Here is a 26,030-nt window from a genome sequence, read left to right as displayed (position 1 = left end):
CTTCAGACAATGCAGCAGCATAGATAACAGTAAAAAACGATAAGAAAAAAAGTGTAGTTATCATAATATGGTACATTTGGTACTACAGGGAAAACATGCTCATATATATGAGCAAAGTTAGGTGAATTTTGTGAGCTTGTAAATCAATTTTCAAAAACGTAAGAACTTTTGAAAAATTCTCACATGCTCATTGGTGGCAGCCTGGCAGGTCTTAAATGAGGGACACACTAACCTGACCACATAATCACTCTGTCATTTAATCAAATGCTGAAAACACGTATCAAGCATGGACATGTCATTAGTTTGAACAGCCCTTGAACAGCCTAGGACCTTTCAAAGCTCACCTGAGGCACACCCGTCTCAGACAGATCAGCACTGGACAGCAACAGCCCATTCCAAGTCAGAGACTGCTAGACTTGGAAACTTGGATCAAGACTAACATAGATGTATTTAAGTCTGACTATTGCTTTCGGATACGAAAAGACTCGATAATATATGTAATCTCACTCACTTTTTCTGAACGGTTTACTTTCCACATCCTTAATATCAAACCACTCTTCATTTTAGTTTTGCCAAGTCACAGACAGTTTATTCAAGCCAGTTTTGTGTTTTTCTACAAACCAGGCATTTTTTCCTGTAACAATTTAAGAGGGGGTCTGTGGCACAATATTTTCAGATGGGGTCCACGGCCAAATGCATATTAATTTGGGGGTCCTTGACATGAAAAAGATTTAAGACTACAGTGTCATAGACAGACAAATAAACAAGCAGCGACAAGGGACTAAAGGTGGTTGCACACTGGACACGTTTCGGAAAATCAGAAAAACGCGCTGTGTGCGCAGGGACCTTAATCCGGGGAAATTGGCATAATCTGAATTGGGAAAGAATTTATTTAAAAATAATTAATGAATTAATGCAAATAACCCCGCATTTCCCAATCTCGTCTGAAAATTCTGTGCCACGTATGGACCCCCAAACAATATTTGTGCTGTTTTTTAACCCATACAATTTCTGTAAATCTATTAAGATCATTGATTGCATATTTTGCACATGGGTAGTATGGGGAAATGTCCACTGTGTTTCTTCTTGGATTGTATTTTCTTACCCCGTTTCTTTCACAACTGGAGAACACCAAGCATTTAACTTCAAGTCGTCTCTTGAATACCAACCATGTTGCCAGCAAGTTTTGCCTCTTGCTTATGGCAATTTGGTCTATGTTTGACCAGTTTTTATAGTAGTTTGTAGATTACGTTTGAGGCATTCATAAAAATAAATATTACATTGATAAAAAGGTCTTAAGTCTTTAAATTGTCACTGTATCGTCATCTGGGGATCCCCCCAAAATCATGTTGGGACCCGACCCACAGGTTGAGAACCACTTAGAAGACCATCATCACATGCCATCGACCACAATTTCTGCTATTACTGACAGAAATAGACACATATTCTTCTGTATAGGTTAGTTTAACAATGAGTACTGAAATGTAGCTTCATGCATTTAAAAATGAAGACAATGTCATAACAATAATAGTTTATTTAGAGGAACATATTATCAGCATAGCGATGTTCACATCTGATCAGTAAATATCATCCATGGGACAAGAAGAACTTCAGACCGGGAATGCACAATGGGGTAGAACTGGAAAGACAAACAAAAACAATAAATGTTTGTATTGTCTAATGGTTCTGGGGATGGGGATATTATGAATATAACAAACACATGATTATGCCATTTGAATAAATATTAACTATCTAATGTAAATCCTATCAATTTATTGTGAATGGGACATGAAAATCTGTGAACACTTCAAAATCAAAATCAAAGCCTTGCAGCACTTACAGTGCGTTTACTCTCCTGAGGGCCGGACACTTTCAAAGACTCCCGCTTCCCTCATGGCGTTAAACTCCTTGACGGCATCGTACTGCTTGTAGAAGTCAGCGTAGGTCTGCTTCCTGGGTTCTGACACTCCATACTGCGAGAACAATGACTCAATCAGACAGACAGACAAATGTTTTCTTCATGTGTGATAGACCAGTGGTCCTCAAACATTTTTGAAGGTCTCAACTAAATCAACTGTAGATTTAGACAACTAAGATCTTATATTTAGTTGACTAAAACTAGAGTAACACTTAGACATTCCAGGTGACTAAAATGTGACTGAAACTAAATAAAAACTATTCAAGAGACTATGACTAAAACTAAAATCAAAATGTGCTGTCAAAATCAACATCAACAATCAGCATCCACAGCACCCCTACACCGTTTGTCTTATTAACTGTACGTAAATATGTAAATCTTTCCCCTAAAGATACAGTATGTCACGAGGAAAACTGGAGAGAATATTTGTTTCCATTAGGACAGACTGAAAATAACTTTTGTACTTGGCGTTTAACCACTTAAACCCCAGAAGCATTCCTATTCTGGGGGGTGAACATTCAACAGCGTTGTGAGCTTGTAGATCGGCTATTTTTGGGGAAGAGACTTGTACTGACTGTAGGCTGAAAAAGAACGCACCAAGTTTAACTCAGGTCCGTTTTACTAAGTATAGACTGGGTCTAAGTGGTTAAACTGAAGTGACATTCCAAATATTATTAAAGTATTCTGCAGCAACCCTGGATTTGCATCAATCATTTGCACCCACTTTTAGAAGCCCTGTAGACCTAAGTGGTACAAACAAGCCACTGGGAAAAATATTTTTATGTTCATAAGTATTTGTGATTTGAAATGTCACACCTTGTATGCAAGTGCAAGGATGAGGCCCAGGGTGAAACCCATGGGCAAATGGAACTTCAGGCGCCTCTGAAGCAGGTTCCTCATCACAGCAGGTTTGGGTAGAAGAGACATGGTGAACTACCAGAAGAGAAAGACAAAAGTTTAGCAAGGTCTTTAACTTCTTTAGCATGGTCTAGCTCCGTTGTTTCTCAAACCTTTTCATGTCAAGGACCATCAAAACGATTTTTGGTGTTAAAATGTTTCAAACATATCTACAAGCTCGCAACACGTGAGCTTGTAGATTGACAATCGACAATGTACAAATATCTGATGTATATGGGTTAAAGTGGTTACCGGTAAACTGATTTTGATGCCATTAACTAATTTGGAACCCCTCGGGGACCCCTGGGGGTCCGTGTACCCCACTTTGACTTGAGAACCATTAGCCTAGGCTAGGCTAATGGTTCTCAAGTGGTTCTCTAATGGTTCTCAAGTCAAAGTGGGGTACACGGACCCCTGGGGGTCCGTGTACCCCACTTTGACTTGAGAACCATTAGCCTGCCTAGCTGATATTCATCGAAGTGGACTGACTGCAGGGGAGAGTTAGTCAAACTAACTGTAATTTCCATATGGCATTGAAGTATTTCACAAATATTATGCAGTAACTAGTAGTTTTGTAGTGTTAATTTATGCAATCTCAAAAAGGTCCCATAAACCCAAACCCCTTACATGCTCAGGTGTTCTAATGGCCTTTAATGGCCTGGCGTGCACATTATTATTCTTATTCAGTCTCTTTTCCATGTCACCTAACACTACTATTGTCAAGAGTGCATTTGCGAGATACACGTTTTGTGGACGGATGTCGCAGCTGTGCTTGCTTATAGTGTCGGACTCGAGAAAGACCCAAAGTCGGGGTCAAACATGTTCTTCCCCACTAAAATCAAGCGTGTACAAATGGAACCAATTAAGTGGACCCATGTGGGTCTTAATTGTTGTTGAAATGTACTTAATACATAAATAAACCTTGCAGCCAGGACAGCATACGACCCTCTTAGTCTTAAACCGGCGAGTCGGAAAACTGGCGAGTTCTCCGGATACCCCTTCACCAATAAACGGTCTTACGGTAGCTCAGCTCTGGTCCTAGCCGCAATTTGCAACTCTAGATTTGTTTACAATGGGATGAATCTAGAGTTGCAATACCCTCCATAGCCCGTCTCCGGACCCCCCGGGTTGAGCTCCTTTGGACCCCTACCCCGTAGGGTCCGGTATCTCCGGCTTCAAGCGACATGGTTTGCAATCTGACTTTCCCTGATTTACCCCTGTGCTGCGCTGTGGGTGTGACGCTGACATATTCCAAAAGAAGCATATGAACGCTATAGGAGACAACGAACCCTCTCACCCCCCCCCCCCCGCGAACGGCTCAGAAGCCGTTAAGTATTTTTAATGTTTGTACGACCGTTTTGGCAGCTCTCTTCCTTCCTTCCTTCCTCAACTTCCTTATTGACATCCTATTGTACCGCCTCCATCACCGTGGCTAGCCACGGTGATGGAGGCGGTACACAACAGTGTACTGCCTCTTCCTGGCACAACAGTGCCAGGAAGAGAGCTGCCAAAACGGTCGTACAAACATTAAAAATACTTAACGGCTTCTGAGCCGTTCGCGGGGGGGGTGAGAGGGTTCGTTGTCTCCTATAGCGTTCATATGCTTCTTTTGGAATATGTCAGCGTCACACCCACAGCGCAGCACAGGGGTAAATCAGGGAAAGTCAGATTGCATCCCATGTCGCTTGAAGCCGGAGATACCGGACCCTACGGGGTAGGGGTCCAAAGGAGCTCAACCCGGGAGGTCCGGAGACGGGCTATACCCTCCATTGACTCCCCACTCATCCAATTTGGTTTGTGATCTGCTTGTCTTAAACAACGTTAAACTCACCAACATTGCAGCTGTAGTCCAAGCTTGAATTATCCTCTTTCAATCTGCCGAGCTTGTTTTTCATAAGAATCCCCCGTATGAGCTACTTTGTCAAGAAATTCTGTGCAGGTGATTCTTTTTCTAAGTGCTGGAGTTTGGAAGCACTCATCGTAAGTCACTGAACGGCCCTGCGTAACACCTGTTTCGAATTTGCACATAATGCAGGAGGCAGCAGCGCGACCCGTTAACAAAAACGAGTGCTTCCAAACTGCAAAAAGAATCACCTGCAGAGGATGTCTTGACAGAAAGTAGCTCATAACATCTCTACAGTGGATTTTTATGAAAAACAAGCTCGGCAGATTGAAAGAGGATAATTCAAGTTTGGCCTACAGCCAAACAACAACAGTTTAACGTTGTTTAAGACAAGCAGATCAGTGATCACAAACCAAATTGGATGAGTGGGGAGTCAATGGAGGGTATTGCAACTCTAGATTCATCCCATTATAAAAACATCTAGAGTTGCAAATTGCGGCTACTCTGGTCCATAGCTCTAATAGCTATGGACCAGAGATAGTCTTACGGTAACGTTCATAATTAGGGCTATTACCAATTAGCTAAGATTACATGTGAAACTCATCTTCAGCAAGCTTGTAATGTTTGTTGGCTAAATATGTTAGCTTGACAGACACACAGCTAGCGTTGATTTACGTGAGTAAAGCTTTTTGCTGTGAAAATGTGGGAAGCCAAATGATCCTCACAGACTTCAATAACAACACAGTGAACATATATGAATTAACAATATAACTATTAATTGGCTGATTCTATGAATACTCACGAGTATAGCTCACGACCTTCACGGAATATGCTAGAACTGTGTGAACATGGACACTGGACAGCCGCAGAAAGGAACTGATGTACTGGTGCCGCAGAGGGACATGTGATGCTCTGCATTCCATAGGCCGAAAGGACGTCGTACCGTGCTCTTGGCTATTTTATCGTTGTTATACAAAGAAGGCAATAAATAAACATGAAAAATAAAACAATATGTAGTCTGATTAAGTGGCTCCCCCACCCCACCCCCCAAAAAGGAAACAAAAAATATTAATTAACAGGCCAATCACAGCATCGTCCCCCCGGGCTATGGGACCTAAAAGGTTCACTTCGGGACACACCGTTATACCATCGTTATACGCGTTATGAGGTTATGGTTATGACCCGACATGATCACCTGCTGCGGCCAGTGCTGCCTGAATATTATTGGTCAGTGTTTACTCAAGGCAAGGGTAGGGTAGACGCGTCGGTAGCATAGTACAAATTACGAAGTACATTTTCTTGTTAATAGGCTATTAATGCATTGCTGATTGCTGTACTGACATTCAGAACATTTAATAATAATAATAATAATAATAATAATAATAATAATAATAATAACCGTAGGTGCCCTTTGAGAGCGGATTTGAAGGAGTCAAGGGATTCGCATGTCTTAATGACTGTTGGTAGGGCGTTCCACATTTTGGTGGCATAGGAGCGAAAATAATTTAGTCCCTTGTTTGTGCCGAATCTGGGTTGCACATGGTTTGTTGCACTCCCTCTGGTGTTGTGGGTGTGGACTTCGTTAACATTAAGGAAGTATTTGGACAGGTACATGGGTATCTTGGTGGTGTATCGAATCTTGTGGACCAGGCCCATTGCAAGATGCTGTATTCTGTCGTCGACCCTAAGCCATTCCAGCCTGTCAAAGTGGGCAGGGGTTCGGTGGGTTAGGCCAAGTAGGAGCCTGACTAGTTTGTTTTGGGAAGCCTTGTTTTAAGGGCCTTTGAGGTGCTGTGTTACCATGAGGTGCATGCATAGTCGAAGAAACCTTGTATGAGGGCTCCTGTTAGGGTCTTCAAGGTGGTTTTGTTGACCAGTGAGGAGATCCTGTAAAGGAATCGTGTTCTTCATGGGGCTGGTTAGACCGTTAGAGCCTCTATGATTCTGTTCTCTGACACATCAAGCCAACACATACAATTATACATCAACTGTCTTAACAGTGCATCACAGGTGGGTACACCAGCAGTCAATATTTGACTGGCACTATGCCATCGAGGAATGTGGAGCAACAACCTCATAGCATCATTATAGGCCACTTTGAGCCTCTGCATACTCTGTACGCATGCCAGAGATGAGCAGTGTACAGAGGTGTGACATAGACTCTGAACAGTGAACACTTAACATCAACAGAACACATTGAAAACTTACGGAGTAACATATTTGCCTGTGTATACATTTTACGACATGTCTGTAGACATCTCTGTCATCCAGCCAATCATCAGTGAGAACATGACCATGGTATTTTACTTCCTTGCATATTATGAGAGGACTATCACACAATTGAAAGGCAGGGAAAGATAAATTCCTGTCTTCTCTGCTTCTTACTTTTTTGGGCATTATATATTTTATATCAAAATCGTTACCATACTGAGTGCAGCATACATCAGCATACATGCGATGATTGACAACAGTGTCTCCCACAAGACAACCAGTATTACACCCATTCAATTGATTTGACAAATCATCCATATAAACATTAAATAATAAAGGAGATAAAATCCCCCCTGGCGTACCCCATTAACGTCTGACAGGCATACCAAAAGACCAGCATTCTTACTAGGTATTTTGGAACACCTCTATCAATCAAATCAATTTCATGAATAACTAATAAGAATCAGAAAATGTCAAGCTCAATGGTATTTTCACTTCAAATAGGGTTTATTGGCCTGAATTCACCCAGAAATTGACTTATTGTTTCCACCAGGCCGAAGGCATGGGGAGAGAGTATGTTTTGCACTCCGTCCGTCCGTGTGTCCGTCCGTCCGTCCGTCTGTGACCAGCTAATCTCCGGCACCGTTAACCCGGTCGATGCCAAATTTTGCACACACACTCCCTGGATGCCAACGATGAACCTCTGCCCCAAGAAATGCCACATGAACATTTTCAACTCATGGTGGCGCTATAACTGGCCGAAAAGTGTTTTTACCTCTAACTGCACGGATCTGTGGATAACTTTGTATGCCAACTCCCTAGAGGCCAAGGAAAAACCTTTGACTGGAATTTTTCACATCTGCTCTTTATAGCGCCACCAGGAGGCCGATATATGTAAAACACATTTTCTAATATGAATCCTTCAGATTGTATCCAAATTTCACGCAAATCAGCAATATTCTTTAAGAAAGAAAACACATTGTGTCTTCTCACAGGACAAACCTGTTTGATCTACAAACTCAATCGGACATATCCGGTATTAAACACACATAATATACCAATCAATCATGTTAAGGAGACTTCCAAAAACATCATACAACTGTGCCACACAGAAGTATAGTGAAAATATAGCAGGTCTATACAGGCTACACGTTGTGACCTTGTAGATTGGCTATTTTCCTTATACTGCAATATGTTTTTAAAATAATAAAAAAGGGAATTGTTTTGAACATACAGGCTTTCTGAAAATCTAGGACATCTATATGTTTAAGGCTAATTGTGCCTTTCCATTGCATCACTCGTCGTGTCGTAGGGTGGCACAGATGTCATAGTGGACCGGTGCCAGGGTCATCCCAAAGTGAGGTTCCAGCGTTGGTTTCACACCAGCGGGCATGGAGAAAGTGAACCTCTGCATGAGGGATGTGAAGAACAGGAACAGCTCCATCCTGGCCAGGTTCTCTCCCAGGCACACTCGTTTACCTGCAAAACAGTAATGTTGTGGGAGAACATGTTTCCTTTGCTGTGGGTAGTGTGGTGGAATTCACTGTCAATCAGTAATAGGAAATATGAGATTTAGCCTCTCAGACCAAAGACTTTGAATATTTTGTTGTGGTTATTTTCCATGCTGTATGATGAAGTATGAAACAACAGGTGTTGATCAAAATAACAATTATTCTATACATTCTCTAATCGTGTAGATTTGTAAATTAATTAAGTAGTGCATGCAGATGTTTAACAATAATTTAACTCTTGAAATAAAATAAAACCAAATGGACCGTAAGGGTCAAGATCTAATAAGGGTCCATTTGGTTTCCAACTCTCCATCATTTAGCTGGGGACCACCTGGAACCCCCTCAAGGACCACTGGTTAAAAAACACTGACTTACTAAGGTGGTGGTGTTGGTGTTTTGATGCTCCTTACCGGCAGAGAACGGGAGGAAGGCTGCTCGTCTCACAAACCTGCCGTCCTCACTCAGGAAGTGTCCCGGATTGAACGTGAAGGGCGTGTCCCATTCATGCTTGTCAAACAGCACTGAAGTCAAATTGGGGATTATTGTCACACCCTGTTCATTGGGGATTAAAAAATCATTAGAAAGCAGCTCAGCATCGGTGTAAAACTGTTATTAAAGTAACTGTTTTGTACAGAATTGTTTGATATGGTTTATGGTTAGGCTACAGAACCTGTGTGAAATCTCACAGTTCAGTGTGCATATAACTGTGGCCCCGGGGCGGGTTTTCAGAAGATGTTCTGGTTCATTTTCCCATATATCTTAATTTGAATGGCTTGCCTGCCGATTTGAATGAAACACATAAAGACGTCATTTGTGTTTCCTGTTCAAATCTGCTGCCAAGCAAATTAAACTATGGGACACTGAACTGGAACAGGAAGCGGGTATACTGCCACCTTGTGGAAACCTCTAGGACTACAGGTGTGCACAGAGCTGAATTCATTGCATTGTTTTGAGAAAGAGACCTTTGGAACAGTGTAGCCTCCCAACTGGACGTCCCTGGTGGTCATATGAGGCAAGCCGAGGGGAACTATGTTTGCCATCCTCTGGATCTCGTGGATGACGGCGTCAGTGTAGGGTAGACCAGTCTGGTCTGCCATGGAGGGCAGTCTGGACCGTCCAATCACTCGGTCTATCTCTGCCTGGACCTTTTCTGTGCAACAGCCAGGGGGTGATGGTGTATAAAAATAATTATGCCTACATGATTTGTAGAACAGGACTGTGAAGGGCGGATATACCTTTGCTCTGTGGGTAAATTAACACATTTCTAACTTCTGACTATTAACACATTACGTTTACCTTTTTTTAGTAATGTTGCTTGGCCGGCTAATATCCTACTGTCCTAAATCTTGACGTAAATCCTGTTCATCTTAATGGCCATTCACACTGAGCACTATCACTATAATGATATCGTTCACCATTATCTTGTTGTAGTGTGAACTCTTCCCATCATGTCTCATGTGTTTCCACTCTCTCTCTCTCCTTGTCTGCACTTTCTGAGTGCTATTGTGAGATGTATGATCTTTTAGATCTGTTATTATTTTTGCTAAAGTGGTTACTTTTGTGCCACACTTCAGTTCCTTTCTGAAATGACACATCTGTGCATCAACCGGTGGTTCTCAAAGTGTGGTCTTAGGACCCTCAAGGGTCCCCAGCAAAAGGAGTTAATATAGTATGGAAAATATGTTTAACCACTTTAACCGTATACATAGGCTATTTGAAAAAAGCAGATAAGATCTATAACCAACTATACGAAGCCACTGGCATAAACTACTACTAATAAGGACTCTATATAATCCTACCCTGAATCTCAGGGTACTTGGTCATGTAGAGGAGGCTCCAGCGCAGGGTGGTCGATGTGGTTTCAGTGCCAGCCGAGAACAGATTTAAGCAACACACCACCAAGTTCTCCTCATCAAAAGTTGAGTCCACATCCCCTTCACTCTAAGGAAAGTCAAATCACAGTTCACATTGATGGGACATTGAAGTTCTTCTATGGTTTAATGTTTCCAAGTATTGCTCCTGGGTCAACACAAAACTTGGTTTGTCAGAGGACATACCCTTTAGGGTCGGGTTAATTTCACATTATGTCAAGTGTTATAATCACCTTATGAATCTCAGTCAGGTAGGAGTCGATGTAGTCTCTGGGATTCATGGGATCGCAGTTCTTTTTGTGCTCTTTAATCTCATCTCTTATCAAGTCCTTCACTTCATCCCAGATGTGCAGTAAGGCCTTATGTGGCCCTGGCAAATGCCTCATCAGTGTAGGAAAGGAGTTGTACAGCTGCAGAATTGTGGAGAATTCCATTCATTTAAGTGTCATTGGATATTGATAATTCATTCTCAACACGCCAACCTAGAAATGAGCATAGTTGAGTTGTTTCAGCAACCTTTGGTGGACAACTTTTGAGACGACGTGACATACACATATGCACATGTACATATGTACATACTGTATATAATCACATACACATGATGTACACGCATATAAATGGTAAATGGTGCATTTATATAGCGCCTTTATCATAGACTTTACATAGATTGTGCATTACATTCACCCATTCACACACACATTCATACACCGATTGCGGCGGAAGCCATGCAAGGTACCGACCAGCACATCGGGAGCAATTTGGGGTTCAGTGTCTTGCCCAAGGACACTTCGACATGTAGACAGGAGGAGCCGGGAATCGAACCGCCGACCCATGGATCATTGGACGACCTGCTCTACCTCCTGAGCCACAGCCGCCTATATAGACCATATCATCATTACAATAGTTGCATTATTTCATGTCTTAAAAAATTTGCAGGTCCTGTGTATCAAACACATAAAATGATGAATTATGAGAGTATGTATGTGGAACCTACCTGTGCCCAAATAGAGCCATGTAACTGAAAAGCACGGTCAAACTTCGCCATCAAATTAAGCAGCTTCTCATCAGTGTATTCAAAGCGATGGCCAAACACCAGGGAGCAGATCATGTTGGAGACAGCATTTTGGAAGGCGAAGTGGGGCTGAAAGGGCCTACCTGGACAAAGGAAAGCAACTTTGGGTGAAAAGTGCTACATCAATCTGAGCTATTATTATTATTAGAGATGTCCCGATACTGTATCGGTATCGGGAAAAGTATCGGATCGGCCCTTATTTGTCATATCGGGTCATATCGGTATCGGCGAATATGCCAGTCTAACCACAGATCCCACACAGGGGAAGGGGTTGACACTATGGCCGGTAAATAAAATGTTGGTGCATGTGGAGTTTGCTTTGGAGTTGTCCAAACTGCAAGTGCACATTTGAGTGAGGAGTCTGCTATAAACACAACATGAGATATAGCTATAAACACAACATGAGATCACTACACTGGTATCGGTATTTGGTATCGGTATCGGCTAACACAGAAATTGAGTTATCGGGATCGGATCGGAAGCGAAAAAAGTGTATCGGGACATCCCTAATTATTATTATTACTTGCGCAAGCAGAGCGCGCAAGTACTAGTTTCGCCCAGGACGATGCGTATGCACCGTCCCAGCAAATTACGTAATGACTACTTGTGCCTGATACGGCAGTGGTGCCAGACTACATACATGTATACATAGGAGCATTACCTCTAATCCTCCCGACACTAAAACATATCGTCATTACGTCACCATCGAAAACCAATTACACTCTGGCATTGGGACCTTTAATCCACATCTTTATTACGTCATCATTGAGAGCTAGTCATCATTGAGAGCTAGCATATGACGCCAGTTATACCCTGACGTCATATGCTGGGACGGTGTATAGTGTATACGCATCAAAAGTAACCACAGTATACCACTAATCAACTTACAAATTACATATACATATACATATAGGCATTTCCTGTAATCCACCCGACATTGATCGAGATATACGTCACCATCGAAGGCATTGGGTCCTTTAATCCACATCTTTATTACGATATACTTCATAATACTACTTTTTTACGTGCAAAAAGTAGGTACGTAGCAAACAGCTAAACCTAATAATTAAATATTTCAATCGTTCTTTCAAAGAGAAGCTGAGATTTGACAGTTTGCAGCGGTCGACAGTACTTGCGCGCTCTGCTTGCGCACTAGTAGGCCATTTATGGCCTACTTGTGTGCAACAAGCAAGTAGGCACTCGACAGAGTGCAGTTCTAGTTATTATTAGGGTTGTTCCAATCCAATTACGTGATCGGAAATCGGGGCCGATCACCTCATTTTCAAATGATCGGAATTGGATCGGGAGCAAAAAACTTGATCAGGACATCCATATAGTAGGCTATCAATATTATATCCATATCCTGATATTATTACTATTGTGATATGGCATAAACAAATATAATCGGATCGGGAGCAAAAAACATGATCGGGACCTCCCTAATTATCATGAACAGTGTCATGCACGAGCGAGGAACTTGCTGGGGTGAGTGTGTGCCTGTGAACTCAGCTCATGTTAAACCCCACGTACGTGTAATTGACAGAAACAAAGTCATTTATATGGGTTTGTGTGTTGATTGAAATGTGTATTCAGTGTTTTACCTTGGTGCTCAGAAAAATATGTGGCTAAATGTGTGAATTCATCCAGGACAGCTGGTTCCAGGGATTTCCTGCCAGCTCCAAAGTATTTGAGAGTGTAAATAGCAAAACGCCTCTGCTGTTTCCACATATGTCCACTGCAGAACACTACACCTGTGGAGAAATGCTTGTTAGCTACACAAACCTAGCAAACAGAAACTGGACTTTTAAAAAGGAAAAATTATTTGAGGGAGAGTGGTGGATTTTAATTTCCTTCATACTGTATTATAATGTTATTAATGGGTATTCTAACATTAAAATGATTGAACCGGCAAGATTATGATATGGTAACTATGTTATGGTAATCACTGACTCAGTCGTGTTCACATACAATTGCAAACATTTTTCAAGGGCTGCAGAAAAGGTTTATCCCATGTGTGGTCAAAACCCCACCTACAGTAGCCTATGGACTCCATTTTTGTCACCGCTAAACCCCTTATCCCTAAACTGATTTGCCCTTTTTTACTATTTTGCAAAACATTTTTGAATAGTTAAAATGGCCAGTCTACAAGCTCACAACAAGTCAATGTAGATTGGCTAGTTGAACTATTCAAAAATGTTTTTCAAAATAGTAAAAAAAAGGCAAAGAAGTTTAGGGATATGGGGTTTAGTGGTGACGAAAATGGAGCCCTATATCTCCTCCACTTCTACGTGACAGGTCACGGTCAAACATGTGGACAAGAAATCTAAAAACCTCCTGTTGATTTGAAGATCTGGATCCGGATCCACGGCTCCAGTCCGTTTTTTTTCCCAGCACTACGCCACTACAAATGGCAAAATCAACAGGAAGTTAACGTTTTTATATTAAAAAAAAAAACGTTTTGATGATGCTCTAGTCTATATCAATGGTTCCCAAAGTGGGGTCCAGGGACCCCCAGGGCCCAGGGTCCTTGAGGGAGTTCCAGGGGGTCCCCAGCATAATGATAGTTTGGAACCAAATGGACCGTTATGGGTCTGTAACTCAGAGAGTCAAGAGTCAATTTGGTTCCATGTGTACACTCTCAGAGTTAAATTAACATTGATAATTTTTTCAGTGGGAACCACTGCTCTGAATCAACTTTGTTTGTGTTTGTTTACATAATAAAAGAGTGACTTTGTTTCAGCACAATGTACTGTAAGTCAATGAGCAGCATATTTTGATTTATCAATTTCTAATCACCGGAGCAATTATTTTTGATTTCTTGTCCACATTTAGAGTTGCATCATGGCAAGGTAACTACACAACCCAAACCTGGTCTTGCATTTTAAGCCTCACCGACAGCTGTGTGTTGTATGATAATGGCCTGTGGTTTGGAGTGGGGTTAGCGTTATGATGTCACAAAAATGGTGTATTTTCGAATGGGCCTTTTGACTCAAAGGCTATCAGCTTTCAGTAAGAAACCAAAAATTCAGAGGGAAGACATATTTTAATATTCTAACCACACCTGGTGGTGGTCTAAGACTATTATAGTAATGTTAACTCCATAGACAAAACAGAAAAAGTACAAAAATCACGGTACTCCATCTTTAATAGAGTACATTGTTGGGAATCATCCGAGTTAATGAACGGCGGACATGATCGTATGAAGTTCAACGAATGAATCGAGGTAGATTTGTTCTCTCACCTTTATTGTTGCATATGTCCACCCCCTCCAGATAGAGGATAGGCCTGTCTGCCACGCAGTCTGCCTGGGTTACCAGCGCCTCTTTGATGACCTTGAATCCATTCAACACCACTGTCCAGCTCTGGCCCATTCTCATGCTGTACACATCACCATACTTCTCTGACAACTGCAAAGAGTTTTGACAAAAGTAACCATTCAGTCATTTCTCACCCCCAAAATGTTTGCCAGGATGAAAGCCAGCTGAAGATACAAGCATGAGGCATTATTTTGGTAAGCATTATTATGACTAAACTGTACACAGCTGATGTGATTCTCAATACCTCAGTCAGACTCATGTGGGCCTTACTAAAGTCAACATTGAATATGTTCCCAACGAGAGGCAACATCCTGGGCCCCGGAGGGAAGCTACCAGTCCGACGGTTCTTGAAATAGTCTCCTAATATTGAGAAGACGATGAAGAAGATGAGCAGCAGCTGAATGTCTGCCCAGTGCCACATGGACCACACAGATACAGCAGAGGATGAATCCATTTTCTTAAGTCCACGCTCCTATACTCTACAGTAAAAACATTCTTCTGCTCTCCTGTTGTTTTGCCTTGTGTCAAACACTGATCCGCTGGCAATCGACAACCAATCAAACGCTACTCATACTGGACTTTGACCTTTTATTTGTGGAAATCATAGCCTACTTTAAACACTGTTAATCAGTTGGCCCATGTACCACAGTCCTCTCTCTGCCTGTCTCTCTTTCATGGCCTTGCCTTCTGTTGCTCTTCTGCAGTGGGACAACCTGAACTTCTTTGACGCTAAACCTTGCTGACAAACCAGTCATACAAAGCTAACAGAATAAACAAAGCTGGATGTCTTTCCTGAATTAATGCACTCAAGACTTAATTGACTATAGGGTTGCCATGAAACCGACCCTTGAAATACGGACTCGCTGTGTCCCTTATTGAACTGATATGGTAATGGGACACTTTGTTTTTTATATTTTTGGGAAATCAATTAATGAGGCACATCTTACAAGTGTCAACAGCTCATATGCATATATCCTACTATAGCCTAATGCAGGTTGTTAATATAATACCCGTAAAACTGTACAGTGAGATTTACCTTGGCAACCCTAGACAACAGCCAACAAGGCCACATGTCAGCGAGATCTCTGCCAATAATGAGATTAGAGGCAGTGGTGTACATTAACTAGTTAATATTTTTTAATGCCAATACATTTGTATTTTTTCCACCACCGATGAGGTCAATAAATAGCAGCATCAAACTAGAAATGCACTCTGTCGAGGTGCCAACTTACGCCTTGCACACAAGTACTGTTACAAGTAAGACGCGCAAACGCGGGAAGCGAACGCAGCTCGTAAATTGCAATAACAACAATTAGAATAAATTACGTACTTTTTAAGGTTTTTTTTAAGTTAAGTTTTTTTAAATTAAATGTTTTTTCAAGTTTTTTTTAGTGTGTGTATGTGTGCGTGCGTGCGTGTTTCTTTTTTAGGTTTTTTTTTAAAAGTTTTTTGTTTAAGTTTTTTTTTAAGTTAAGTTTTTTGTGTGTGTGCGTTTTTCCTTTTTAAGTTTTTTTTTTAAGTTAAGTTTTTTTTAAGTTCAGTTTTTTTTTTAGTTAAGTTTTTTGTGTGTGCGTTTTTCCTTTTTAAGTTTTTTTTTGAAGTTAAGTTTTTTTTTAAGTTAAGTTTTTTTTTAAGTTAATTTTTTTTTAAGTTAAGTTTTTTGTGTGTGCGTTTTTCCTTTTTAAGTTTTTTTTTAAGTTAAGTTTTTTTTTAAGTTAAGTTTTTTGTGTGTGTGTGTGCGTGCGTGCGTGCGTGCGTGCGTGCGTGCGTGTGTGTGTGTGTGTGTGTGTGTGCGTGCGTGCATGTGTGTGTGTGTGTTTTTGTGTGTGATACAGCTGTGCCCTCTGGTGGTGGGCGGGTGGTGTTACAGCGTGACACACAGACAGACACACACACAGACGTGATCTGCTGGGTCTCATAGTAAATGCTCACTGCGTTCGCAACTAACTAATGTCTATTACAACTGCTGTTCTAAATCCTTTAGACCCGTTATTGATCTTATACAAACCTTGAAACATACCTTAGTTACGTCACCATCAACAGCCAATAAGGGTTCACCTTAGTTACGTTGTCAGAGGCACTTGCCCGTCAGGCAAGTAGTACAGGAAAGGAAGTGTGGTTGGCTCAGGCAGAGACCCTTCGGAAATATAGGCCTGATTTAGCTAGCCAATTTTGTCATGTCATTTTTGCAACAAACGTTTACATTTTCCGTATTTGTGTCGCCCTGTATGGATACAAATTGAATTGCGTTTGGCTCTGTTGATTCAACCACCCTCGACATGTGATTAAAATTTGGGGTGGATTGGACATTCCCTTCGTGATTTGTGGCATGTTTTGTAAAATAGGCCCCTCTCACTAACTTTGGAAGCCGATTACGGCCGAACAATATAGACAACAATTCTGCCTATTAGTTGAGTCGTTTCCGGCAGTTCCGTGACCGGAGAGCAAAGGTCCGTTTCTCAATGGATTTGTCATCTAGGAGGGTTATTAAACAAATTGAGCCCCCATGTAAATCGCAAAAATGCAGGGAAAATTCATGAGAGCCCCAAATCCATATGGCCACCATCAAAAACCTGTTAAGGCACAATACGGCAAAATTACCTAAAATTCATTCTGCTTTCAGTAGCATGTGACGTGTCAAACTAGGGGGTTTTCATGATTCTGAATCCATTCCAAGCATTAGTTTTGCACAAAAGAAAAAACACTCCTTAGGCTAAAAACGGCCATATGTGCCCAAATGTGACCTCATCACATTTGTGATGACGGCTATGGCTGTATGGCTTGGCTTGGCAGGCACCAACCTGCTCATCAGGAGCAGTTAGAGGTCATTCTATTCAGTGTCTTGCTCAAGTACACTTTGACACTTTAGTCTGGGGGGGCCCGGCATCGAACTGGAGTGGGAACCTTCCGGTTGCCAATCAGCCGCTCTACCTCCTGAGCCTTGTTCTTTTGTCTGTTATATGGCTATGGGCCCAAGATAGTTTTTTAATTGCCCCCTTGAATAATAGATATAACGTTTGTGAAAATCAGCTTGAGGCACACATTGGACGGTGATTTAATTCCACATTAATCCCAGGACTTAAAATCCATCAGTATAAACAGAGGTTGAAGCAGTTTAATCCTGACACTGAAACACTAGCCCTGGAAAAGATCCTGCAGAAGTCAAATGTCCTCATTGATTTATTTCTCATTGTGAGAACATTTCACAATAGCAAGATCACAAGTGCAAGAGCATGCGCCGCACACACACACACACACACACACACACACACACACACACACACACACACACACACACACACACACACACACACACACACAACACACAAAAAGACAAAGAAAACAGCCAAAAATCCAAGATCAAGGTTTTTATTAGGATGGTGTGATGCCTTCTTCTTGTCTGCCTACTGTACATGCTACATACAGTACAGTATACACATTGAGACACAAGCTTATTTGTTGCAGTGGTCCCAGTTGCAGCAGGAGACCATCAGACCCTGGGTGAGGCCCAGCTTCAGGCACTCCACCATCTGGTAGCAGGACTTGTGGAAGGTGTTTTCTGGAAAAGAGTTTTATAAATATTGTGACTAAACAATAAGTAGGCAGAGGCTATACAGTTTATTCCATACTACATTCTTGGCCCCATTTCCTAAAAAGTAACCAGCCCCACAGAAGCAATATAATAAATCCCACACATCCACACATTCATGCACGAACGCACGCACGGACAATCGGACATGCACAAACATGCAAGTCCAGATGTCAATCGTTTTTGGTCCAGAGTTTCAGAAGTACTATCTGAGGTAATGGGAACTAGAATTCCCCTCTTGCCTAATATTTTTTGTTGAATGATGAAGACTAATGCTCTTAGGGCTGACAGATGCAAAAAAAATGTCCTAAGATGGAAACCTCCCCATAAACTTGAGGTCTCACAATGGATCCTCTCATTAATGGACATGATCTCTCTGGAACTCTCTATAGCTCGATCCAATGGGGCACAAGAAAACACACTTGACATCTTATCCACAGCATTAGAAAAACTTAAATCATGCCAACATCTCTGACTGTTATTTTATTTTATTTTTTGATGTATTATGATCTGTTTCGCTGTTCAACCTGTGGGGTGGGGGAAACCCCTTTTTTAACAATTTTCTTTAATAAAAAAAACAAAAAAACATGCAAGGCCTAAGGCTGATTTTAAAACATTGTACATGATGGGGCTGACATAGGGACTCACCATAAGGGGCAGGGTAGGTGATCTTGGCGCAGGCGTTCATCTCGGGGGTGCAGGTCTCCACCGTCTCCACACACTCTGCCGTGTCGGGCGCCTCACGGACACAGTTGGCACACTGCAGGGCCTCACCTGGGAGAGAGAGAGAGAGAGAGAGAGAGAGAGAGAGAGAGAGAGAGAGAGAGAGAGAGAGAGAGAGAGAGAGAAATTAAGTGTTTATATTTAGTGACTTATTCGACATCACAACTAGTTCACATGGTGGGTTATGCAAAGACCAAGGGATATATCTAGCACCACCCCTTAACCCTTATCCCTAAAATAATTTGCAATTTTTTACTATTTAAAAAAAACATTTAGAATAGTTCAAATAGCCGTTCTACAAGCTCACAATGTCTCGATGTAGATCGGCTAGTTGAACTATTTTAGAATGTTTTTCAAAATAGTAAAAAATGGCAAATACGTTTAGGGATAAGGGATAAGGGTGGTGTCAAGATGGAGCCCCAAGGCTGTTTTCCAAAGGAAGTTATAAGAAAATCTCTTCACCATACGTGACAGCCACCAGGAGAAGGACAGCGAATACAAAAACCTTCATCTTGTCTTTTTCTTCTGACTTCTGCAGGGAAAAAGAAAACAGTTTTGCACAGAATGAATAGGCTACATTAATCTCTCTCTCTCTCTCTCTCTCTCTCTCTCTCTCTCTCTCTCTCTCTCTTCAATAAAACACTGACTAAAATGTTTTAAGTGAACTGCAAACTTCTTACCTTCCGAACTGACGCAGGTGACTGTGTGCCTGGTCTTCCTCTCCCCTTTACTTTTATAGCTGACTGATGGATAACGATCACTGCTGTGGGAGAGAGACCAGGTTGCATCAATGTTTGTACCTGCCATGGAATCAAGTAGCGGACCACATGGAGAGATATGGTGGGGAAAAACATCACCTTGGATTTCTAATCACACACACACACACACACACACACACACACACACACACACACACACACACACACACACACACACACACACACACACACACACACACACACACACACACACACACACACACACACACACACACACACACACACACACACACACACACACACACACACACACACACACACACACACACACACACACACACACACACCAAAGAACAGATTTACCACTAGATGGAGACAGCTCTATGTATCAGTAATAGCCTACTACATAAAATACAATAAAATACATAAACAGACATAAACAAAATTAACAATAACATATTTTTTTAAAGGATTCAATCATTAGATCCTTCTATCTAACTCTATGGGTTTAAAATCAAGTCAAATTGGTATAGGCATGTTTCTGAACCGTTGACACCCCTCCTCTGAGACACAGACAGAAATTGTATGTAGTTTTATGCTGTATGACTGGATTCTGAATTATTGCAATTAGAACTACACATGATTAATATTATTGTCTGAATGGGGTGCCGTAGCAGGGAACTAAACAAGGACGATACGGTGCCATCTACATTAGTGTTTACTGGGAAAGGAGAACTTTTTAGCCAAAATACTGCATCATTGTCGTCTGATTATGTTTATATCCTTGGGGTTATCCTTTCATCTTCTTGGAACTCTAGGTTTCACCAACATATTATGGGATCTGTGTCAGACTCCCATTGCCTTCCAAGGACGCTGTCCGTTTGAAATGTCTATTCTCTTTTCAATCCATTACTCTTTTTTATTTCCATATTATCTTTTCATTATATTATTGTCATCTGTAATTAAATACATCTACTAAAGACATTTAGTTGCAATTCTTCATTCTCTCACAGAAGAAATATTGGATTTCCATATGTGCTGGGCCTTACAAAAATTTAACTCTGCTTGACTCGTTGGCTAGAATATATAGTGAATAACCTAATAGTTCTAATTTTATTTTGCATCAGAGTTGTCTTTGTGTTTTCACATTATGGTGATTTTCACGGTTGTAATCTGTTGAGAAGTTTTTTCCAGGTTGCCAATACTGTCACATGGCACCGACATCTGGGGCAAGTTCCAGCCTTGTGGAGAGTTGTTTAGACAGCAGTCTTGGCACCCACACACATCAAACATCGCTGCACTGCTGCGTGTTTTTTTCTTTTTTTTATCAAGTTTTTATTACATTTTTTTGTTAAAAAAGGGGTTTCCCCCACCCCACAGGTTGAACAGCGAAACAGATAAAAAATTACAATACATCAAAAAATAAAATAAAATAACAGTCATCAGAGATGTTGGCATGATTTAAGTTTTTCTAATGCTGTGGATAAGATGTCAAGTGTGTTTTCTTGTGCCCCATTGGATCGAGCTATAGAGTGTTCCATAGATCATGTCCATTAATGAGAGGATCCATTGTGAGACCTCAAGTTTATGGGGAGGTTTCCATCTTAGGACGAGCAGTTTTTTTGCATCTGTCAGCCCTAAGAGCATTAGTCTTCTACGTGGCATTGTCAATGTCAACCCAATCGCTGAATCATCATTCAACAAAAAATATTAGGCAAGAGGGGAATTCTAGTTCCCATTACCTCAGATAGTACTTCTGAAACTCTGGACCAAAAACGATTGACATCTGGACTTGCATGTTTGTGCATGTCCGATTGTCCGTGCGTGCGTTCGTGCATGAATGTGTGGATGTGTGGGATTTATTATATTGCTTCTGTGGGGCTGGTTACTTTTTTTTACTAGGAAATGGGGCCAAGAATGTAGTATGGAATAAACTGTATAGCCTCTGCCTACTTATTGTTTAGTCACAATATTTATAAAACTCTTTTCCAGAAAACACCTTCCACAAGTCCTGCTACCAGATGGTGGAGTGCCTGAAGCTGGGCCTCACCCAGGGTCTGATGGTCTCCTGCTGCAACTGGGACCACTGCAACAAATAAGCTTGTGTCTCAATGTGTATACTGTACTGTATGTAGCATGTACAGTAGGCAGCCAAGAAGAAGGCATCACACCATCCTAATAAAAACCTTGATCTTGGATTTTTGGCTGTTTTCTTTGTCTTTTTGTGTGTGTGTGTGTGTGTGTGTGTGTGTGTGTGTGTGTGTGTGTGTGTGTGTGTGTGTGTGTGTGTGTGTGTGTGTGTGTGTGTGTGTGTGTGTGTGTGTGTGTGTGTGTGTGTGTGCGGCGCCTGCTCTTGCACTTGTGATCTTGCTATTGTGAAATGTTCTCACAACAAGAAATAAATCAATTTGACATTTGACTTCTGCAGGATCTTTTCCAGGGCTAGTGTTTCAGTGTCAGGATTAAACTGCTTCAACCTCTGTTTATACTGATGGATTTTAAATCCTGGGATTAATGTGGAATTAAATCACCGTCCAATGTGTGCCTCAAGCAGATTTTCACAAAAGTTATATCTATTATTCAAGGGGGCCATTAATAAACTATCTTGGGCCCATAGCCATATAACAGACAAAAGAACAAGGCTCAGGAGGTAGAGCGGCTGATTGGCAACCGGAAGGTTCCCACTCCAGTTCGACGCCGGGCCCCCCCAGACTAAAGTGTCGAAGTGTACTTGAGCAAGACACTGAATAGAATGACCTCTAACTGCTCCTGATGAGCAGGTTGGTGCCTTGCATGCATGGTTTCCACCGCTGTTGGTGTGTAAGTGGGCAAATGTAATGCAAAGTAAATGCATAGGTCCGCCTCACGGTGCAGATGTGTGTGTGATTCGCACTGCGATGTAGCACAGTAGCACTCCACCGCCATGCCAGCCAGGTTCAGAGGACTGACCCTGTATACGGAGGAGAATATCACCACCACCAAGGAATTCTTTTGTTGTTTTACATTCTATGAAGCCATTAAGACCTGATAGTGCAGCAGATAACCAAAACAATCATTCAGTATTCAGTACTGATAAAAGTACAGTTATAGCCAAAGGCATTCCCAAAAGATTTGGAAATGGAGCCTCCATGAATTTACAAAATGTCCTGTTTTCTTATGAGTGATGGATATAATATGATATTTCAAACTTATTTACCATACTTAGCACTTGGTAAATGTCTTTTGGATAATTGAAAATGGTCATTGAGATTATTCAAGATATGTCTGATATGGGTGATCTCGGTGTCAAATTATTTTTATGATGCAGAATTACATTTTTGAACTTTGGAATTGGCCAGAAGCTTCATTAACCTCACAACTGAAGCACGTCGGATCCAACTTGGAGGAGACCACAGGGCAGACCAAGGTGCAGATGGAGGGATTACATCGACTCACTGGCCTTGGAACGCCTCGGGATCCCCAGGAGGACTAATGTTGCTATGGAGAGGGAAGTCTGGAGCTCTCTGGTGGAGCTGTTGCCCCGCGACCCGACTATGGATAAGCAGTTGGAGATGGATGGATGGATGGACAACAATTCTTATGGTTATAAGTTAGATTTCTCTGTGTCAAATTATTTTTATGATGCAGAATTACATTTTTGAACTTTGGAATTGGCCAGAAGCTTAATTTTACCTCACAACTGAATATGACCACTGTTTCTTTCAAGATGGCAAAATTATAATTGCAAGAAAATAGAATATATTATCTATTTTATTGGATTTCAAATGTTGATCCAATAAATTCCACAAAATCTGCTAAATGAAAACAACTGAACCATTTGATGAATGGGAATGTAATAGAGTGGATGTTGAAGCACAACCATGGGACACATATGGTGACACTGCCACTGCTGTGAAACTACCTCCTGTGGTATGTCATTTGTGGCTGAAGACAGTTTCAACAGGGCATGTCAAAAGCTCAGGAAATGCAGCCCATACAGCCCACGGCCAACAAAGCTTGATACAGTATGTGTCAGTACCTGGTTCCTAATATTATTTGTTTCCCCTTTTTTTCTGACATATATTATGCTTATATTATAACTAACCTAACCAAGTACTTAATAAACACAAATTACATTATTGTATTTGCACTTTACAATTATGAGGTGGCACTATTATTTAAACTTCACCAACACCAGCTAGCCACCACGACAATATCATTGTTGCAATTTTGTATATTAAATATACAGTACACATTGCAATAATGATATTGTTGTGGTGACAAATGTTGTGTCTTTAATGTTCAGATTAATTTAATATCAAGGACCCCAGTTACCCTAATGGAAACAAGCCATAGTGCTTTCTTGTTATAAAATCCTCCTCCAGAGTCCAGACCTTGTATTGAACTCTAGGCTATGTTCCTGTGCTTTTTTCTGCAAACTGTTTATAAAGTAATCAATGTATGGAGGTATATATGCACCTAAACGCTGGGCTCTCAACAGTTGCGCGATTAATTTAGAGCCAAATCAAAAGCAGTTGAGTTGCTTATAAGTTGTAAAAATAAGTGCAGACAAATTGATTTTTATTTAATTCATGGCTCTATAGTTGATTGATTTTGAGATGTTTCCTCAATGTGGACGTGCAACAACCTTTGCAGGAAACTATGGCATCGCATTTATTGCACTTTGCGTGTTCAGCCTCAGAGTTTTTTGATTGATTGAACAGTTTGCAGAATTACAGTACATTTCAAGCACAAACTCAATACAAAGGCTGTTAACTGTGAGTGGACGACCCAATTAAGCATTACACTTGTTTCCAATAGGGTCCACCATGTTCAAATCATCAAAAACATTTAGAGACGTACAAATAGACACTTCTATAGACAGAACAGGAATTCATCATAAAGGAGGTAAAAAGGGAAAAGAAACATATACAGTGAGGGAAGAAAAGGGGTGGGCGGTGGGGGGGATTCACGTTCAGCTCCGTTAATTTGTTTGTTTTCCTTGGAGGAGCTGCGTTGGGTCCCCAAGTCGGCTCCGTGGCCGTACCTTGAGTTGGCTGTGTGGCCGTGACCGTCTCTTGTGTTGTCCTTGTGTTGGGTCCCCAAGTCGGCTCAGTGGCCGTACCTTGAGTTGGCTGTGTGGCCGTGACCGTCTCTTGTGTTGTCCTTGCGTTGGGTCCCCAAGTCGGCTCAGTGGCCATACCTTGAGTTGGCTGTGTGGCCGCGACCGTCTCTTGTGTTGTCCTTGCGTTCGTGTTTGAGGGATTCCGATTTTACAGGGGCCAGTTTCGAATTGCAGCCGTCCGTAGGTGCCCTTTGAGAGCGGTTTTGAAGGAGTCAAGGGATTCACATGTCTTAATGACAGTTGGTAGGGCGTTCCACATTTTCGTGGCATAGGAGCGAAAAGAATTTAGTCCCTTGTTTGTGCCGAATCTGGGTTGTACATGGTTCGTTGCACTCCCTCTGGTGTTGTGGGTGTGGACTTCGTTAACATTAAGGAAGTATCTAGACAGGTACATGGGTATCTTGGTGGTGTATCTAATCTTGTGGACCAGACCCATTGCAAGATGCTGTACAAGATGCTGAGTCATTTCCCTCTCTGTTAACCACACTCGCTCCGCGGCGGTGACCGCTCGCTGAATGCACAGAACAGTGGTATTATTTGCATACCAGTGCATTATTTAGTTTTGATTGTTCCACTTTTGCTTTGGCAATGTTAACGTGGTTGCAAACTTGCTGACAAACATTACAGATCCATGTGTCAGTTTCTACTTTCCATCAAACAACATTTCTGGTCCACAGCCAAGCAAATAGGCCTATCTGGTGTTGTTCTTAGAACACACTATTTTTGTCACAACAGGACAAAGGGGAATAAAAAGGGAACGAGTGCCAAGTAAGCCCATCAGTTCTGACTGAGTGGAAGGAAGTGCTCCGACCCTAATCACGTACCATTTGTCTGCACACACATTCATAACTTAAGCATACTGTATGCATGCATGCACACGAGCACACACACACACACGCACGCACGCACGCACGCACGCACGCACGCACGCACGCACGCACACACACATGTTACAGGTCCCAGGTTTGGGTACCCGAGGTGCAGTTTATATGATTACCCTGGAATACAGGACACAAGAATGAACAACAGAAACGTGTCGTCTCTTTGCAAGATCATTCAGATAATGGCGTCTTGCAGGAAATCACGTGACTCACGTCAGTACACTGTGGTTCCCCCAGCATGTAACAGACGGACACTGCCCCCTACTGTCCATAGTGGCTGTTATTCAAAACATGTATGTCAATGTATTAAACTTGTTCACATGAATCATCAATCATGAATACAGGTGTATATATAAAAATAAAACGAATTACAC

The 26,030-nt window shown here is 41.6% G+C and overlaps 2 protein-coding genes across 2 annotated transcripts; both read right to left on the bottom strand.

Moving 5' to 3' along the window:
• Positions 1 to 1,516: 1,516 nt before the first annotated feature.
• On the bottom strand, positions 1,517 to 5,627 carry LOC306929085 (cytochrome c oxidase subunit 6C-1-like). The gene is made up of 4 exons (XM_079509475.1): positions 5,461 to 5,627; positions 2,735 to 2,851; positions 1,841 to 1,973; positions 1,517 to 1,639 (listed from the first exon to the last, which is right to left on the bottom strand). The coding sequence occupies exons 2-3, from the start codon at positions 2,843 to 2,845 to the stop codon at positions 1,848 to 1,850; spliced, it is 237 nt and encodes a 78-aa protein (XP_079365601.1). The 5' UTR covers positions 2,846 to 2,851; positions 5,461 to 5,627; the 3' UTR covers positions 1,517 to 1,639; positions 1,841 to 1,847.
• A 1,863-nt stretch (positions 5,628 to 7,490) lies between these two features.
• On the bottom strand, positions 7,491 to 15,094 carry LOC306929974 (cytochrome P450 2J6-like; the record flags this gene model as incomplete). The annotated part of the gene is made up of 9 exons (XM_079510709.1): positions 7,491 to 8,348; positions 8,791 to 8,932; positions 9,343 to 9,530; positions 10,180 to 10,321; positions 10,485 to 10,661; positions 11,246 to 11,406; positions 12,925 to 13,074; positions 14,565 to 14,730; positions 14,885 to 15,094. The coding sequence occupies 9 exons, from the start codon at positions 15,092 to 15,094 to the stop codon at positions 8,164 to 8,166; spliced, it is 1,521 nt and encodes a 506-aa protein (XP_079366835.1). The 3' UTR covers positions 7,491 to 8,163.
• Positions 15,095 to 26,030: the final 10,936 nt, after the last annotated feature.

Source organism: Electrona antarctica (assembly GCF_951216825.1).
Source record: "Electrona antarctica genome assembly, chromosome: 9".
NCBI lineage: Eukaryota > Metazoa > Chordata > Actinopteri > Myctophiformes > Myctophidae > Electrona > Electrona antarctica.
Note: the sequence above shows the minus strand (reverse complement) of the source record. Positions and strands in the feature narration are given on the sequence as shown.

Bases quoted from the DNA above. Each gene is read 5' to 3' on its own strand.
- LOC306929085 (XM_079509475.1), bottom strand. From the start codon at position 2,845: ATGTCTCTTCTACCCAAACCTGCTGTGATGAGGAACCTGCTTCAGAGG. The intron at 1,974-2,734 runs GTGTGACATTTC...TTGTTCTCGCAG, and splicing joins TCCTTGCACTTGCATACAAG to TATGGAGTGTCAGAACCCAG.